Below are 20,054 nucleotides of genomic sequence, written 5' to 3' on the forward strand. Positions count from 1 at the left end.
ATGGGATGTCCCCACTTTTCACAAAAACAAACGTGTGCGTGCGTGCGTGTGTGTGTGTGTGTATCAGGATAATTTTAGTTAAATTTAGTTATTTTTTTGTTTTTTTTGTTTTCATTTCTTGAAATTAATAAATAAACATTAACTGAAATAAAATGAAATATAAAAAAACTTTTTATTTTAGCTATTTGCCAAGGCAACATTTCACATTTGAATTACATTTAACTGTATATGCTAAAATAACTGAAACTAAAACTGAAATGAGAATATATAGACATAAAAAAATCTAAAAACTACTAAAAATGAAAAAAATGTATATATATATATATATATATATATATATATATATATATATATATATATATATATACAGATTCTAAATGAAAAAAAACTAACAAAACAAAAAACTGTTTCTTAATGATTCTAAAATAACATATATATGTGTGTGTGTGTATATATATATATTCAGTATCTTTTTTATAGACTTTTATGTGTCCTTTTCTTATATTAAGCTTTCAGAGGATGTTATAAACACTTAGACTTAGAGGCACACACACTTAGACAGGTGGATGGTAGGTTGGTGAAGCTGTCAGTCTGGGGGAGGGCAGATCGATTCGGAGTGACAGGTAGCCAACCCCCCTGGAGTCTTCATTAAAACCCTGTATTAGAGCTGCAGGGGAGGGGCACACACACACACACACACACACAGCACACACCTCATTTCCCTGTAAGTATGGTGTGGTGTGTTTGTGCAGCTCATGATATATTGATTGGCTGTTAGCGAGTGTGTTGAGGGGTTCAGCAGGGCTGGACTCAAACTGTGTGGACTGGAAACAAAGCTTTAGCGAGAGAACAAGACTGGTGCTCACACACACACATGCTAATCATAAATAATAGTAAAGTGCACATTTGCATTAGCTATGATTCAGAACTATTCATAAAAACATAAAATAAAAAAGTTTTTACTTTTATATACAATTACAATTTGAACAAGATAACAAACATAATCAAACACTTGACAAAACTCTAAAATGACCCCTAAACCCAATCTTAATATTGATCTGTAATCCAGCCTAAATTTAGGTATGAGTTTGCATTAAATTTATTGCTGGTCAAAGTGAAAGATAGAAATATTTAATGTTTGGTAGCTTAAACATCTTTTCAAACTATATAAATGTGTTCCAAATTCATTCAAATTTAAAGGCAACTCAAATTTCATTTAAAATCTAAAGGCAATTTACCACAATATCATTATCCATCATTATTTATAATATGTCCCCTAATTAATTATTCAGTGTTGGTTTCTAAAGAAAGCAAAACCCTCATCACACATATTTACATACCTCATCCTGTACTGTTTGAGCTGAAACTTGAATTTGACCTTAGTTTGCACAGCTTTTTGAAAATATGTGTACTAGTAAAGTGGGTGAAAGATCAAATAGACTTATGATGAAAGAACAACCTGAACTATATCTAAGTTGCAGAACATCACTTTGACTTTGGAATGAACCTCCTTTGGCTATGAGTTAGCAACAACCCAGAACACAAAAACAATCATAGCAACATGCTGAAAACGCTCAGATGCACTATGCACAGCACAAACCGTAGTACTTTCTGCCACAAGAAAACACAATTGCATTTTCTTTAGAAAAGGTAAGAATTTTGAATATTTTTTAAACAGTGTCTCTGTCTTATTTTAGTTTTAGTCTGATATTGTTTTGGTATGAAGCACGGGTGTAGGCTGCACTGGCCTGTTTGATCTGTGGAGGGGGTATTCCAGATTCTAATCTCATTGAATAATGTGGTCTGGCCTTTTAGGTTTTACCTTTGGGTGATGGGGTTGAAGGTAAGATGTTGGTGATATGATGAAGTTTGGTCCCTTCACAGACACGTGGTATTACCGCACTACAGTGGGACTCTCCCTCGGTCTGGATGGGTGAGGGCAGTAGAAGAGGGACAGTCTGGAGAGATGGAGAGCTATGCTTCATGTCGGAAGTTGAGACTGATTGGATGAACGTATTGCAGCATGCAAGTTTGTTGGGTTCAAATTCTCCCCTCCAAAGCCCTTTAAGATTCTACCACAAACACTTTCAGTTTTTCCATCCTCCTACTCTTTCTGTCTGTTTTTATGTATCTCACGCTCTCTTTTTTATGTCTCTTGCTCAATCAGTGTCTTGTTGATTTTTAAGACAATTTTGTGTCGCTAAGATTTTTTGGTGGCATGTTATTGAAACAAATTATCTCATGCGGATCAAGGTTGCATTTATTTGATCAAAAATACAGTAAAACAGTAATACTATTGTGAATAATGATTACAATTCAAAAGAACTGTTGTCTATTTCAATATATTTTAAATACTTTATTCCTGTTTTTGAAGCACTGAATGCTAACAGTAGCGTTCTTTGTGTCATACGATCTTTTAGAAATCATGCCGGCTTGGATGTAAGATTAAAAAAAAAAATCCATTTGTAATATATGTAAAATAAAATACATAGAAAAAATAGCAAAAATAAGGAATAGACTTTTCCTTTGTTTCTTTTTCTTCATTTATTTGATTGTGATAGTGATCGGTCAATTGAGGAGCAGAGGCGTGATTATCAGTCATGTAGATATGGTGGTTTGTACCTGTAAAAGAGGCTTATGAAACTTCTTGTCAGTGTGGCTTTTCACGCTGGTTGGTTGGTTGTGTGGGTGATTTCTTTTGTAGTTTCTTTATTAACTAAAATGGTGGTTAAACTCTCATGTATTTCTGTTTGTGTATGCGTGTGGCTGGAAAGTAAACCTAAAGAGCCAGAGCTTTACAAGAAGCCTTTGGGAGATACAGAGATAAAGATACCTAGATAGAGAGAAAGGGAGGGAGAGAGAGAGGGAGCACACAGTGGGCTTTGGTTGGATCTCAGTGCTCACATGTGGTTAATCCGTCGGTGTTCCCTAAAGCCGGAAACACTGATCATTGGGGCGCTGAGGGAAGAGCAGGTGTTTGTGGTGTATCTGAACCTTAATTATACCCAACACATTCAAAGTCCTCATATATTTACATAAACAGAACGCTTATCATTCTTAAAAGTCTGTGATGCAATTCTGTTATTATTATTTAATCACTTTCTGATAACATCATCATTCAAACCTCATGACAAATTTGTTTTAGACTTTCTTTGGATATGGCAACAGTTATGTATGCTGTCGTTTTTACACAACTCATTGAACATAATGATTTGTAGGACGTTTTTTTTTTTTTTTTTGGTAGCTTAGAAACAGAAAGGGTAGTAGGTGAGAAAGACACTCCACATCTCTGACAACAGGTAAGAAGAATATAGGCATTTTAATGATCTGAAATATATGTGTACACTTGATTTAATCATTGTTGTGAAATGGGAAAACAGAGAAATGCCACATATATTTATATAAGTTTATCTCTCTTTCTCTATACACTATTTAAATAGTGCAATTGTGAAACAATTCATAAGTATTGTAAATAACATTTCAACTGCGAATGTGAACATTAAATAGTATATAGTTTAAGTATTAATCTTTGCTATTTTATATAATAGCCAATGCAACAATTAGCTTTTTTCGTAACTAAACATCGTTTGTTATCAAAGTGTTTTATCCCCTGGATGATAAAGTTGTCCAGCACGTTCACTCTTTTAAAACAGCTTTAGTTCCGCTTAGAGCCATAGACGGACACATTTTGTAGTTACACACAACACAAATCGAAACTACTGTTCACAAACACAAAGTTAGTGACAGCGACTAAAATCACCGACGGCAGGGTTTCGCTGTTTACCGTTTTCTCGACAGGTAAGGAAAGACTGAAACTGAAAAAAGGCAGTTTCAGTAAATGTGGTTTACAATCACAGAGCTGAATTAAGTCTACGTTTAGGGAGGGTAGCAGGCTAACGTTAGCTAAACTCATACACATCTGATTGCCCGAGGAATTTTATTGTTATGGCTTATTAAAAGTATAATTTTGTATATGAGAATGTGAACACACAGTCCTGATTTGTCAGCTAACAGTGTAACAGTCTCATCTGTAATAAAGCTGGCATGTGACACTTGCACTTTAGTATCTTTGGTTTTACCATGTTTTCTACACATATAATAACATAGTACTAGTGATGCTGGACTATATTCTTTGAAGTATCTCACAGTATAATGTAAATACCATGGTACAAAATTATGCATTCAGTACCTATATTGGCCTATATCAAAATACCATATTATTACCATCTGTTACTACTGTATCGATGCTATTGTACCATGATACTAACCAGTACTTTTTTACTTTCTCAAAGGGAAAACTACCCACCCACTCAACTTTAAACTGTATCATATTTAATAATATTTTCACACACATTTTTAATATTTAAAGTGGGGATCGAAAGTTTGGGCACCCCTTGCAGAATCTGTGAAAATATGAGTAATTTTCAAAAAATAAGAGAGATCATACTAAATGCATGTTATTTTTTATTTAGTACTGTCCTGAGTAAGATATTGTGCATAAAAGATATTAACATTTATTCCACAAGACAAAAAAAATGCTGAAATTATTAAAATAACCCCACTCAAAAGTTTGGGAACCCTTGGTTCTTAGTAATGTGTGTGGTCACCTGATGATCCACGACTGTGTTTCTGTTTTGTGATGGTTGCGCATGAGTCCCTTGTTTGTTCTGAACAGTTAAACTGAGCAGCGTTCTTCAGAAAAATCTTTAAAGTCCTGCAGATTCTTCAGTTTTCCAGCATCTTTGCATATTTGAACCCTTTCTAGCAGTGACTTTATGATTTTGAGATAAATCTTTTCACACTAAGGACAACTGAGGCACTCCAACACAACTATTAAAAAAGATTCAAACATTCACTGATGCTCCAGAAGGAAACAAGATGCATTAAGAGCTGGGGGGTGAAAACTTTTGAACACAATGAAGATGGCCAAATTTGTCTTATTTTGTTGAAATATAATTTTTTTCCATTTAGTTCTGCCCTTCGTAAGCAACAGAAGATACTTGTATGTTTCCCGGTACACAAATTAAGTACAATTTACCTTGATCTTCAAATTCCAAAAGTTTTCACCCCCCAGCTCTTAATGCATCTTGTTTCCTTCTGGAGCATCAGTGAATGTTTGAATCTTTTTAAATAGTTGTGTTTGAATCCCTCAAATGTCCTCAGTGTGATAAGATGCATCTCAAACTCATAAAGTCACTGCTTGAAAGGGTTCAAATATGCAAAGATGCTGGAAAACTGAAGAATCTGCAGGACCTTAAAGATTTTTCTGAAGAACGCTGCTCAGTTTAACTGTTCAGAACAAACAAGGGACTCATGCACAACCATCACAAAACAGAAAGACAGTCGTGGATCATCAGGTAACAGCACACAGTATTAAGAACCAAGGGTTCCCAAACTTTTGAGTGGGGTTATTTTAATAATTTCAGCATTTTTTTGTCTTGTGGAATAAATGTTAAAATATTTCATGTACAATATCTTATAAAAAATAACATGCATTTAGTATGATCTCTCTTATTTTTTGAAAATTACTCATATTTTCACAGATTCTGCAAGGGGTGCCCAAACTTTCGATCCCCACTGTATATATTTTCATCTATGTTTTAACTGTCATATTGTCACTGTTTTTTTTATAGGAAATCTGAGTATGTGTGAATTTGTTAAGCCTGTGACCTTATAAGAGAGGTCATAAGAGACGGTCATGATGGCGGAGGAGGCTCGAAAGCTTCCACTTCGGCGTCTGGAGCCCCCCATTCAGAAATTCATTAAAGTGGCCATTCCCACTGACCTAGAGAGACTGCACCAGCACCAACACAACATAGAAAAGGTACAAACACACACACATGAAGAGTGACAGCAAAAGCCCAGCACATCACACCCAGAACTCAGCATATGGTCAACAGAGAGAGCCATGTGTCTGTGTGTGTGGTCACCATAGGGAGTCGAGTGCTGAATAGCTCATGGTGTATCTGAAATCTCTCCCAGTTTGCCTGCTTGAGGAACAAATAATAGGATAATAGGGTTTGGGGGATCATGCATAGCCATGGAAACCTAGAGGATTGTGAATTATCAGGCTGTGATCATGAGGAGATTTTATTAAATGTACTAACTGTTAAAGCGGTGAAATTGACAAAGCTTCCTTGTTGCAGTTTCAGAGAAATGGTCAGTGGGACAAACTGCATCAAGAGCACATCAACTCCAGCCGCACTGTCCAGGTACAACAAAATTGTAAAATAAGAAATTATGATGATTGACAATGATAACTATGACACTATTATTTAGCAAGGATGCATGCAGTTGATCAAAAGTGAGAGTAAAGACATTTATGATGTTATAAAAGATTTCCATTTCAAATAAATGCCTTTTATATTGAACTTCCTGTTAATCAAAGAATACTGAAATGTATCATTGAGAGTTTGATTTCCATTTTATATATATATATATTTATATAAGTAATGTTTGACTCAGGTCTCTTGGGGTACAGGATGGTGTACGTGTGATGTCTTTTCTCTACCTAATGGCCAGACAAGCATGTAACCTGTGTGTTAATGTCTCTGAGAGTCTGTCCGGGTCTCTTATGGGGTAGTCCTTGGAGTGTGTTATGTGCCATGACTGTGTGTGTGACCTTAGCACCCAGGTCTGGTCCCCCCAGAGATGCAAGAGAGCTTTCCTGTGTCCACCACTGCAGAGAGTGTGCGAGAGCCTGCAAGTGTTTCTGTGTCAGTGAGATGTGGATGACTGACAATAGACAGAAACAAGACAGACATTGTTAAAGTAGCTCCCCGGGGAAAGAAAGAGAGAGAGAGCAAGAGAGGCAAAACCCGAAGATTGCTCTCATCACACACCTATAGAAGAAGTTTTGATGTGGGGTTGGTCTGACCCAGATTGAGATTTATTTTGTCTGTCTTTTTGAGCTTCTTAGTGTCCCCAACTTGTATTATAAAGAAAGCTACATACGTTGGTGATATTTTTAGTGTTCTGTGTGTATGTGAATTGGTTAGGAGGGATGATCCCGAGTATGATTATTCAGAGTGTTAACTGAGGGCAGTTGAGTGGAACGGTTAGCTTTGACCCCTGTGTTCAATATATATGAATTGATCTGTAATTCCTGCTAGATGTTTGCTTCCAGATGTTAGCCAATGGGAATCGACGGGCTCTGACAAAGCACCAGTTCTTTTTTTTGCATAACTTAAAAGGGTCATATGATGCGATTAAAATTTTTCCCTTCTCTTTGGAGCTAGGTATATAAAGAAGACCTGTAAAGTTGACAAGACTAAAGTCTCAAATCCAAAGAGATATTAATAAAATAAAATAATTAAATCTTAAATTAAATTAAAATAAAGACCTTAAATAAATGAAGTCTTGAGAAAGATCATTGGTGTTTCTGTAATGATTTATTCCCTGGATTTTATAGTAACAATTATTTATTTGTTGAACATTATGAAGACAATAAAAATACTCAGTGGGAGTTAAGTATTAATAATAATAAAACTTGAAAAAACTGTAAAGTTCATGGAAGAGTGTATAAGAAATCACTGGTTTTTAAACTTTTTCTGCAAACTCACACAAACACAAAATTTGGACTGGGAACTTAATGAGATGTTGGCAATGCATGAAATATGTATGTGGATATCTGAGAATCTGATTGTACTCCCATGGAGAGAAAAAAAACGGAAATATTTTTGTGTTTTAGGTTAAAAAATTTGACAGTACTGGGTTGGAGCCTAGGGACTAAGATGTTTAGCTGTGACAATCATTGAAAATGTTATATGTTCCATTTTAATATACTTTTTTGTGTTCTTGAACAAGTCAGATTTGTATAGATGGAAAATACTATTTAAAGGTTTTTGAATGAAACCTTGGATCCTGTTATCACAGAGTTTCACTTTTCCTCTTTGCAGCAGTTGCGATCGAACCTGCGAGAGATGGAGAAGTTGTGTGGGCGGGTCCGCAGTGCTGATGCCGAAGCTCTGGAGAAACTTGTTCAGCCAATCAGAGATCGAGCCTCCGCTGGCATTCAGGAGTTCCTCCGGATTCACTCGGATGCAATCAATAGGCCGGATGCGCCAACTATCAGCACTCACAAAACTATCAGCACTGCCTCAGAGACATTGCACAGTATATGTTTCTGATTGTGTCTGTGACTGTGTTGTAAGAAGTTATTCAAGATGTGTTTTTATTGTTATATATTTTTTCAAGCATTTTCACTTTCATGTGATGGGTTAGGTGACGGTGATACAGGTTTGCCCGGTTCCCCTGTCACTCAAACACAGCTGCTACTGCCTGAAATCTCTCCGGAACAGAACGCAGCTGAGTCCTGGGACTCTTTAGCTGAGGTAATACACACAAACACTTACAGACACAGAAATATATTTGAATACAAAGCCTATCACTGTGTGTGACTGTTGTGCTATGTTTATTTAGGACCTACTGGAGTTAAATGGTTTAGTAAACGAGTTCTCCACTCTTGTTCATGTAAGTATCACAGCTATGGAAACGATTCATTCTTTATTTTTTGTTTTTTTTTTTTCAAAGAAAGAAGGGGGGACCGTGAGAGACAGGATGTGTGGTATGTGTTTTGATAAAAGGTGGTGACCAAAACCCTTAGGTTTGGCAGAGCTGTCAGACAAATTGCTTTGTCTCCTGAGAGCCAACAAGGTGGTATTGATCCCAGCAGTGTGTGTGTGTGTGTGTGTGTGTGTGTGTGTGTGTGTGTGTGTGATTGAGAAGACATGAAGAGATTGGTGACAATCTGTCAGCCATGTGCTAACCAATGAGGATTAATGAGAATCCATGCCATATAGCAGCCATTATTAGAACAATGTGCAGTTGGAAAACTGGTGGAAGAGAGGAGAGATCATGTGTCTCTCTCTCACACTCTCAAAATGATTGTTCACCCAAAAATGTAAGTTCAGTCATCGTTACTCACCCTCATGTTATTCCAAATCTGAATGCCTTTCTTTTTCAGCAGAACACAAAAGAAGATATTTTGAAGAATGTTCATGACCAAATGAACTTACTTTCCCATTGACTTCACTTTTAATTTTTTTTGTCAATGAGGATGAAATTTCATTTAAATGGGAAAGAAAATCTTACCAGTTTGCAATGACGTGAGAGTGAGTAAATGAGTTCATTTTTAGTGAACTATCTCTGTTCGGAACATATCATGGGCAACTAGATTATACTATATAGGTTATGGATAGGTATGTAACAATGTACTGCAGTACTTTTAAAAGTTTTATGTTCCTTACAATGAGATAATTTTGGTCCAAACCCTGCCCTGGACTAATAGTGAACCTAAGGGGAAAATGCTTCAAAAATGCCTCTTTTAATAATAATATTTTGAGTATATTTCCTGTCGTTCTGCTTCATATGTATCTACAAGATCCTTTTAGCTTATTCAGGGCTGTAAAACAAAAGCTTGATATCAGTAACAGTTGATCGTGACTGTCAGTAATCACTTCACACTCTTGGGAAACGATGATGGGATCTGGATGGTGGTAACTATAATATGATGATAGCCAGCCTTATTAGCGCTTGCCTCTCTGTAGAGGACACCCACAGTATAGTTTATTCCGTTAACACTGAGCCAAAGATGACCCCAGGAGGTCTGCGTGTGTGACTGTGTGTTCTCTTGAGCATCCATACAGCTTGTGAGCAGACGGTGCTGATTATCGTCTACTCCTGAGGGGAGGGAGGCAGAGAAAAAGAAAGCCATCAATAGCTTTCGTACCCAGTCATTAGTGAGTGTCTTAAAATAGTCTGTTTACAGGGTTAGGTGGTAAGGTGTGTGCAGATGACTAATAAATAAGTGCTTATAGGATTTTGATTAGTGATGAGTGTTTTGGCTTATCATACTCCACTTTTGATTATCTATGTATCTGTCTGTCTGTCTGTATGTCAATCATATATCTATCTATATATCTGACTGTCTGTCTGTCTATCTGATTGTCTGTCTGTCTTTTATACTTTTATAACTTTGCTGAATGCTTTTATGATTCTGACAGTTCAATCTTGAAATTTCAGCAAGAGCTAATCTATGTTACTTAACATTTGGTGACATTTAACTCCACAACATTTTCTGCAACAATGCACGTCAGAAAACCAAATGTTTAAGTCTGCAAGACATGAAAACACATATACAGGATAAACATGTTAGATTTAGTGGCAGTGGAGCATTGGTCAGATAGAGACAGTTTATCAACTGACCTGAAACTCTTTCATACTGGCCCTGGGCCGACGGGCCATCCTTATTGTTGAGCCCTGAGAAAGCACACTCGAGACACATTTACATACACACAAATTATTTCAAAATGAAGTGGAAGAGGAACACTAAATATACAGTCACCGTGAGTTGCAGAAAGCAATGCAAATACAGATTTCTTTTCACACATGCTACACAGGGCATCTACTCATGCAACTCTGTGCTGGAGAGTTACAGAAGATTTTTCCAGCCGTCTCTATTGTGTGTGTGTGTATTTATGTGTGCACGTGTGTATAGTGATTACTTAGAGCTCACACTGATTTAGACAGAGAGACAGCTGCCACTCTTTGAATATTTCATAAGCTTCCGACAGACCACCCAGTTACCCCCGACAACCAGCCCCCTCCCATTCACCCTTCTGCCCCAGCACTCAAACCCCCAGCTATCCACAATCAAGATTACTGAGCAGGTCTTTGCCTGCTTTTTACTATTTATGAGGTGTTTTTATATTCAGTGGGATAGGATTTAGATTGTTTTTTTTTTTAAATGATTGTCACATATAGCCATATAAAACCATTTTAAACAGCATTTTTCTAATTATTGTACATTCTTAATTATACATGAAGAATTTATGTAGGAATTTAGAATATACACACTTGTATAAAATCTAAATACAAAATGTAATTTTTTTTTAATAAACTACTTGGGATATTTGTTCTAATATATATAGATATAGATATAGATATATGCTGTAAAATCGATTAATTGTGATTAATCACATCCACAATAGAAGTTTTCACACATATATATTTAAGAAATATATGTAATATATATTAATATTATTTATATATATAATATAAATCATAAAATTCATAACTTGAGATATATATGTATGTGTGTGTGTGTGTGTGTGTATATATATATATATGTGTGTGTGTGTGTGCGTGAGTGTATATATATATATATATATATATATATATATATATATATATATATATATATATATATATCTGTGTGTGTGTGTGTGTGTGCGTGTGTGTATATATGTGTGTGTGTATTAATATTTACATATAAATGTACACAGTACACATACATTGTCAAATCAAACTGATTTTGGATGCGATTAATTGCAATTAATTGATTTGAGAGCACTAATATATAGAGCTGTCAAAGGATGTCAGAGACAAGATTGTAGATCTGCACAAGGCTTGAATGGGCTACAAGACCATCAGCAAGAAGTTTGGTGAGAAGGAGACAACTGTTGGTGCGATTATTCGGAAATGGAAGAAATACAAAACAACCATCAATACTCAGTCTGGAGCTCTGTGCAAGTCCTTGCCTCATGGGGTAAGGATGATCATGAGAAAGGTGAGGGATCAGCCCCGAACTACACGTGAGGAGCTTGTTAATGGTCTTAAGGAAGTTGGGATCACAGTCTCCAAGAAAACATTAGCAGCACACTATGCCGCAATGAACTGAAATCCTGCAGTGCCCCTGCTCAAGAAGGCACATGTACAGGCCTGTTTAAAGTTTTCCAAAAACGTCTAAATGATTCAAAGAAGGCTTGAAAGAAAGTGCTGTGGTCAGATGAGACCAAAATTGAGCTCTTTGGCATTCAACCTCCATCCCTCAGCCAGAACACTGAAGATGGGTCATGGATAAGAATTCAAGGATTACAATAACCCAAAACATACTGCCAAGGCAACAAAGGAGTGACTCAAGAAGAAGCACATTAAGGTCATGAGTGGCCTAGCCAATCTCCAGACCCCAATCATATAGAAGATCTGCAGAGGGAGCTGAAACCCCGAGTTACCAAATGACAGCCAAGAAACCTTAAGTATTTAGATAGAATCTGTAAAGAGGAGTGGACAAAAATCCCTCCTGAGATGTGTGCAATCCTGGTGACCATCTACAAAAACACCTATATCCTATATAAACATACTGCTATATCTTGTTTGGAGTATTATGGAGTTTGTGTGTATGTGTATGTCTGTAACTTGTGTCTTTCTGTCTTAGGCCCAGCAGGAGAAGATTGACAGCATTGAGGCTAATGTTAGCATAGCAGCCGCTAATGTGGAGGAGGGGACCCAGAGCCTAGGGAAGGTAAGGGGAGAGAGGACACTCCTGCTAGGGGATCGATTCCACTCTACCCCCTTGCTTCACTCGGCCTACCCAGCCATCAGCCCATTGATCCAATTCAAAGCACAAGGAAACCACAATTAAGAGGGAGAGAGAAGAGAGAGGGGTGGCAATGGTGGCGGAAGGCATGGAGTAGAGAGGGATCGATGTGTGTTGGTTGGCCCCTCGCAGGGAGTCGATGTGTGCTCGGGCGCATGGAAGTCTAAAGAGTGTAAAAGAGAGTCTATAAACAGCATTTGAGTTCCTGCTGGGGGTTCGATACACATACTCACGCCAACTTTTGACAGAGAAAGCAAGGGAAGGGTGAAACATGGAGGCATGTACTGTGTGTGTTTGTGTGCGAACAAGGGTTTGTATGTGTTTCATTGATCGAGTCTCAATTGAAATGTTTCTCTTTTTTGGAGTTAATGCAGTTCTATTGAGCATTTTGTCTGATGCCTGTGTAGAAAGTGGACCCACCTCTGTGACTGCTGAAAAGGACGGTGGGGGGGTCAACACACACACACACACACACACACTGCTGAAGACATAGATATTCTGACACACGCACACACACACTCACACAAAGTCAGTCCTTAAAGTGCTGGCTCAGGCATATCTGAATAACATGAGTTACTTCTTCTATCTCTCTCTCCACACATAATTAACTGTTCGGTTAACCCTGCCTTGTGAAGATGATTAGATGACAGAGAACGAGAGCATGAGAAAGGGTGAAAGGTGGCATTTGATGGTCAACCCTGCCTTTAAAGTTTACATATCTTCACTGAAATTAAATTGTGTGTGTGCGTGCCGGGGGGCTTGTGTTGTTGTGCTAATTAAAGAATTATCTGGCTAAGGGAGTTTTTCTTTTTACCTGATATCAAATTAATTTACCAGGTCTGGTTTGATCCCCAAACGTCTAATTTCATCATGGCTTTTTTTTTTATATTTTATTTTTTAGATCTCTGTTAATATTGTGTGTGTGTTTACATACGACTGCATATTTTTCTGTTTGGCTGGAAACCGGACATAAAAGACTTTTATAATTGTTTGGTTATCAGAAAAAAAGCACATGAAAAGTGTGTTACTTCAAACAGTGTTTTGAGACATTGATGCCACCTAAATGATTCATTTCTCACCTGTTTGAAGCCTTCATGCACACTGCACGTGGGTCAGTGACATGGCTCATTTTTATTAATTTACTCAAAAATACATACAGAATGCACACAGATACAATGACTTGAAATAATGAGCATGTTGTTGTTTTTTGCTTTTTTAGAGTTAACTTTTTTTTTTAGGCATTAAGTCAAAAATGTCAGGAGGATAATTGTCCTGAAATAATGAGGAACAAATAGTAAATAAATAATAATTAAATGTATACATTTAAAAAGTCTGTCTGTCTGTCTGTCTGTCTGTATGTATAGTGATTATATGTATGTGTATGTGCCTTTTCTCTGCAGGCGGCCCGTTCAAAGATGGCGGTTTTGCCCGTGGCAGGTGCATTGGTGGGGGGAGTGCTAGGGGGGCCGCTGGGACTCTTAGCAGGATTTAAAGTGGCAGGGGTCGCCGCTGCTGTGGGGGGTGGACTGCTTGGTTTCGCCGGGGGCAACCTGATCCAACGAAAGAAGAAAGAAAGAATCGACCTGCAGCTACAACAGCTTAAGAGCAACAACAACAGTAAGAACGACACTCAGTGACACACTTGAGCACATTTGTTTTTGTAGAGGAGGCCACGAGACGGCGGGGTTGTCGACCCACGCGCGTTCTGAAATAAACACCAGACGCTCAACGTACATAAAACAACCACAACTGCAGAACAACTCCTACACGCAGTGCAAACATGCACAAGTGGACCAGCTAATTTTCCTTTTGCCTTAATTCATCATTCATTTCTATGCCAAAGCAAACAAGGCCTTATTCCATCATCTGATGTGCTGCCAAACAGCTGATTGACCTTTGTAGCAGCAATGTGACTGTAGGTGTTAGAGGTGGTTAACGATTATAGATGATCGTTGTATGAACTATATAACCGTGAGATTTGTTATGCATACTGAGGATTTGCAGTATGTGAAATGGTCTTGTTTACTACAGTTATGTAGGTGGTGTTGTGGTAAAACTGTAGAATTCTTGCAGAATTTCATGATAAACACTTAAAATGACCCTAAGTGGTATTTTAACTGAAACATTTATTCTATGTAAAATACTTTATAAGGTTTATATGTATCACAGATATAAGAATGGAGGCAGTGCACAGTAGTGAGAAACTCGGCACATTATGAATAAACATCATCAATGACAAATTCTGCAGTTCAAATTATGATATAGTTTCTATATTCTGTGAATGTTTGTTTTGCCATAACTTTGATAAATTTAACATTTCGGATATCTAATAATGACTTAGGCTGCTGAATATAAATACCATTTCAATAACACTTAATAAGCCATTGTAATGGATAATTGATATACAAATTGAAGGATTGTTTCAATATTATGCATATATATTTGTGCTGTCAAATGATTAATCAAGATTAATTGCATCCAAAATAAACGTTTTTGTTTACATAATATGTGTGTTTTTTATTATAGTATATATAAAGACACACACACAGCATATATTTTCAAAAAATTCATGTATTTACATGTATGTATTTATATTTATATAAATTATGTCATATATATATATATATATATATATATATATATATATATATATATATATATATATATATATATACTTAATATTTGAACGTAACATGTTTTTCTTGAAAATATACATGCATGTGTGAATATTTATATATACATAATATATACAGTACACAAATATATTAGTGAGCATAAACCTTTTATTTTGGATGTGATTTATCGTGATTAATCGTTTGACAGCACTAATAGATATATATACATCTATTTATATCTATATATCTGTATGTGTATAAAGTTTACATTCGACTGCATATATATATATATATATATATATATATATAAACATATATATATATATATATATATATATATATATATATATATATATATATATATATATAAACAGAATAGATCATTATGGCAATACTTACAGCTTAAGGTTTATAAATGTACATATACAAGATAAGTTAAATTATTTTAAGAGAAACAGTTTCTTGGGAAATAGCTGTAATTGTAGAAAAACCAATGTTTCATGTATGATTTCTTATGATCTTTTGTTTTTCCTAGCAGTTAACACATCCGATCAAGATGTTTCTGAAAAACAATGCTCAGGTTTAGATAAAACATTCTTGGGTTTACCCAGGCTGCTCGTGTATTTCATGTGTCTTTCTATGTTCCGCTGGGGTGGCTGATAGATTTGGGTGAGGTTTCCCTGTAAGGCTTTGATAACACAAGCCTCAGAGAGGCAAATCTAATACTGAAATCAATGTGCTGTGAGACCTCCTTCAGCACAAACAACATTTAAATGTTATTTGATTACGGTCCCCAAAGGGTCAGCAGAAAAGAACAATAGCCTTTTATGGTTTATCCACCCCTTATTTTAGTTTCTCCATAATCAATACAAATAAAAATGGTCTGTTATCAAACACTTGTTCTTGGTCCTTTTGCAATTCTGATTTACACAAAATGTTCTGTAGGAACCACAACATACGCTTTATCAAAGGATTCAGTGGCAGTTACTTAAAAACCAACTTCTCAAAATCTGCTTGTTTTTGTCCTGACTTCTGCTGCCCCCGGGTCTCACTCGTTGTTTTTCGGGGTGAGCAGGGGCATCCCCTCACAAACACGGAGCTGGGTCTGAGACGCACACTGGCCCCCACGCCTTCCTCATAACACAACACACTGGACTTCCCCTACGATGGGGCGAGTGAACGTCTCCAAGAGCACATGCAAGCCACTCTGTGTGTGATGCACGAGCGAGATAGCCCGAGTGCTGAGCTCTGCATGTGTTCGGCTGTGCTGCTCGCGCAGGGAAAGTCCCAGGACTTACAGACTGACCTGCACACAGCCGAGTGGCAGACACGTTGCACTTTCCATATTCTGTGTGCTCAAATGGAAAATATAGCTAGCCATTTGTGGTGCTCTGTGATGTAATCTCCATAGGTGTCGTGATGTCATGGGTTCCTGCTGTGGGCGGGAAGATGTTTCATGACATCAGAGACCCTTTTTGTTGTGTCTCCATTAAACACCCACTTCAGAGCATTTCCATTTTACTATAAAGACGTAGCTAAAGAGCTAAAAGTCGTCGTTGATGTCTGAAGATAAGGATGGAGGAAGGGAAAGCGTAGTCACTTTAGATCAGCTTCCCTAAAAGTTTATAGTTAGAAATAGTTGTAAATATTTCATACAAATATTGTACAAAGACATTTCCAAGAGTTTGTACACTGTCATTTAAGTATTCTCCATATTAAAAAGTTGTTTCCCCCACACTTGTTATTACTAACATGTGGCCTAAATATTAGTCTGTTCTTATTAAAAAAAGTACTTTAAACATTAAACTAAATATATATAACATTTAGAGGCAAACTACTGAGCAGTTTATTCAGTTAGATAACATTTTAAAAGGATGGTTCAACCAAAAATTAAAATTCTGTCATATGTACTCAACCCTGTATGACTTACTATGTGTCGAACACAAAAGACAATACTTTCAACTCTTTTTGTCCTTCGATCAAAACAAATAACAGTGGATCAAAAAATGCTGAGATGTATATATTTTGAATTTTGTATTGTATGTTTCACAGAAGAAAGTAAGTGAATTTATGAAAGAATTTTCATTTTTGGGTGAACTGTCACTTAAATTATATAATATTTCACAAAAATCTAAGCTAGTATTGGTTGCTGTGGTCACTGAAAACTGAATTTACTGCTTTTTACATGGACAGCAGTCTTTAGTACTACTTATATACTTTTATAGTCATCAGTTTCTTCATATTTTTAGGTGTATTTTATATTTTCAGTTTCAGTTTTTTACTTTTAGTATTTTATTTTTGTCCTATTGACATTTTCATTTATTTAATGAACATTTTACTAAATATTCTAATGATTTTAGTACTTACTGTAATTGTAAATTTATTTCAGTTCATTTCTAATTTAGATTGACTTTATTTTTGTTTTTTTTTGTTTTTCATCTATATTTATATTTGATTTAATTTCGGCTTTATTTCAACTACCAAAAGTAATATTAATAATTTTAATTAACAGTAAAAACACTCTTGGACTGTGGGTCATTTTCAGTAATTTCATCCAAGAAATGTAATCACTTTATTTGTCAAAGAAGCCACTTATGTATGGCAATAATTCTTCAAATATAGTTTGAAATGCAGCTTCAATGTAGTTGCTTATGATTAAAGTAGCAGATGTTGGTGCAAAAAAGTAAATTGTTCTTTCATCCTGTCGCAGGTACAGTAAGGCACTAATATGGCCCCTTAAGGGGTTGATGAGGTATAAAGATGTACCTTTAAGGATACCGCCCAAGTGCCAAGCTGCAGCTGTCTCAATGTATTGGTTTTACAGTAGTGTCTGTTTACACCACCTGTTGACTTTGGGACATACGTAGTTTCATTTCTTCGTAGGATCAAATGACAATTGACAAATTTTAAGAAAACATAACTGATAAAATCAGGCCTTTTTGAGCAATTATATCCTTTGTGCAACCTTAGGCTCACTTTCTTGATGTTATCTTAAAGCTACAAGCTATCTTTTTTTTTCTTTTTTTTAGTTTAGTCATCTGCAAACAGTTGGAGGGGTAGCCCAATGTTGGTGTGCAGATGGAGTATAAAGTGCTCACAAAGCAATATTTTGTCTTTGTGACATTGATCTCCAACATTAGATCATTAATACAGGACATTTGGATTGAAATGCAAAATCTTTCTATTGACTTCCAATGTACAGACAAACAGAAATCAGTGGGAACTGACGCTGTTTGTTAGTGCATAGTGATAGTGAAGTGACATACAGCCAAGTATGCTGACTAGAGATATACCGATACTGGTATCGGTATTGGCCGATACTGAGCTCCTACTCGTACTCGTAAAAATGTCCTGATACCACACAGCATGTGATAAGTGCCATATTCAGACAAAGAAACACCAACATTAGACAGCAGGATAGAGTTATTAGATGATTAAGGTTGTCTACCTTTATAGCTCATATGCGTGAGCTGATAAAGCACGCTGAGTGGATTGAGCGCGAAGCGGCAGAGATGCGCGAGCTTGTTGAGTTGATATACATTTCATCTCTGGGAAGTTTGTAGTTCGGTCGGATACGTCAAAAACAAGTAAAACAATGCACAAGTTACTTAACAGTAGGGAGGTAGAGAGAGAGAGAGAACGCATTCATTTTTAAGTATAATTTATTTTCAACCTTAGGCACACATGACTTTCTGGTTAAACCTTAGCAGCCTGTGTGTAATGTACTGGCAGTACTGTACTACTGTCCCTCTTGTGTTTTGTTGCTTGAGTGTTTGTGTATTATGTGAGTGGCTTTGTAATATAAATTGCAGCACGTTTCAAAAAAGTGACTTCTATTTGTGAAAAATATCCCAGGAGATTTATAACGAGTGGTACCCTCCATTATTACAGCACCAAGTCGCTGCAATGGAGCAGCTCTAATGCTATTAAATTACAGATGATGAACCATAGAACAAAATAAATAAACCTTGTAAAATACATTTTAATGGACATAATTAAGTGTGAAAATAACTGAAGGATATAGTCAAACCACAAATTATTCAGAGACCAGATATATTTTTTTTACTTGTGGGTGCAGGGCACTGTAGTTCATTTATGTGAGGATAGAAAAAAAAACCTGTAACAAATTATGCCCGAAAAATTCTTCAGTGGACTACCAGTAAAACTGATACACATTTGGGACCAAAAATTATTTAGACCAAGTTTGGGAAAAAAAAAAAAATGAAGTTCAGGTTTGCATGAAGCTGGATGACAGCATGCCTAAGAGACTACAGTCATTAAGGCTAAGGGTTGCTCGACTAAGCATTGATAGTTGTGTAAATATGGTCATAACAGCTGTCTGAATAATTTTTGGTTGATTGTAATCCATCACATACCTTTCTCTCAAAGTTATCTAACATCAAGAGAATTTTTTTCTGACAGTTTAACTTGGAGTTCTTGTCATATTTTATTACATCTTCTAAACTGTGATAATGTGAAATGTTGTAGATGTCTGAATAAATTTTGGTTTGACTGTATCTGTTATCTGTAATAAATTAAGTTAACCAGCTAACATTATAGATACTCTTTTGGTTTCTGTACCCAATATTTAAAAAAAAAAAGTACAAATGCAATAAAAATATCTTTATCGGCAAGTACCAAAAATAAAAGTGTCTGTAGGTATTGGTGCATCCCTAATGGTGACCCATACTCAGAATTCATGCTCTGCATTTAACCCATCCAAAGTGCACACACCCAGAGCAATGGGCAGCCATTTATCCTGCAGCGCCCGGGGAGCAGTTCATTCATGGTATTGTCAGCCCGAGACTCAAACCCACAACCTTAGGGTTAAGAGTCAAACTCTCTAACCACTAGGCCATGACTTCCCCACAAAATGTTTACCATCATTCCTCAAAATACCTTTGTTGCACAGATGAAAACAGCATAACGGTGACAATATACTTTTTTCGGTGGACTGTCCCTGTCTGTGAGATGATACTCATTTTATTTAGAGTAACAGGAAGAACCTTGTTTACTTGATATGATTTTGATTATCTTTTAAAAATTGCTTAAAATGACTT

At 36.3% G+C, this 20,054-nt stretch overlaps 1 protein-coding gene across 1 annotated transcript; it reads left to right on the forward strand.

Moving 5' to 3' along the window:
- The first annotated feature begins 3,666 nt into the window (after positions 1-3,666).
- Positions 3,667-14,478, forward strand: stx17 (syntaxin 17). The gene is made up of 8 exons (XM_026284091.1): positions 3,667-3,798; positions 5,634-5,824; positions 6,147-6,212; positions 7,899-8,115; positions 8,224-8,333; positions 8,422-8,472; positions 12,218-12,304; positions 13,780-14,478. The coding sequence occupies exons 2-8, from the start codon at positions 5,699-5,701 to the stop codon at positions 14,014-14,016; spliced, it is 894 nt and encodes a 297-aa protein (XP_026139876.1). The 5' UTR covers positions 3,667-3,798; positions 5,634-5,698; the 3' UTR covers positions 14,017-14,478.
- The last annotated feature ends 5,576 nt before the right edge of the window (positions 14,479-20,054 follow it).

The sequence above is a fragment of the Carassius auratus genome, chromosome 16, assembly GCF_003368295.1.
Source record: "Carassius auratus strain Wakin chromosome 16, ASM336829v1, whole genome shotgun sequence".
Classification (NCBI taxonomy): Eukaryota; Metazoa; Chordata; class Actinopteri; order Cypriniformes; family Cyprinidae; genus Carassius; species Carassius auratus.

Bases quoted from the DNA above. Each gene is read 5' to 3' on its own strand.
- stx17 (XM_026284091.1), top strand. From the start codon at position 5,699: ATGATGGCGGAGGAGGCTCGAAAGCTTCCACTTCGGCGTCTGGAGCCC. The intron at 8,116-8,223 runs GTATATGTTTCT...GTGATGGGTTAG, and splicing joins TGCCTCAGAGACATTGCACA to GTGACGGTGATACAGGTTTG. The intron at 8,334-8,421 runs GTAATACACACA...ATGTTTATTTAG, and splicing joins CCTGGGACTCTTTAGCTGAG to GACCTACTGGAGTTAAATGG.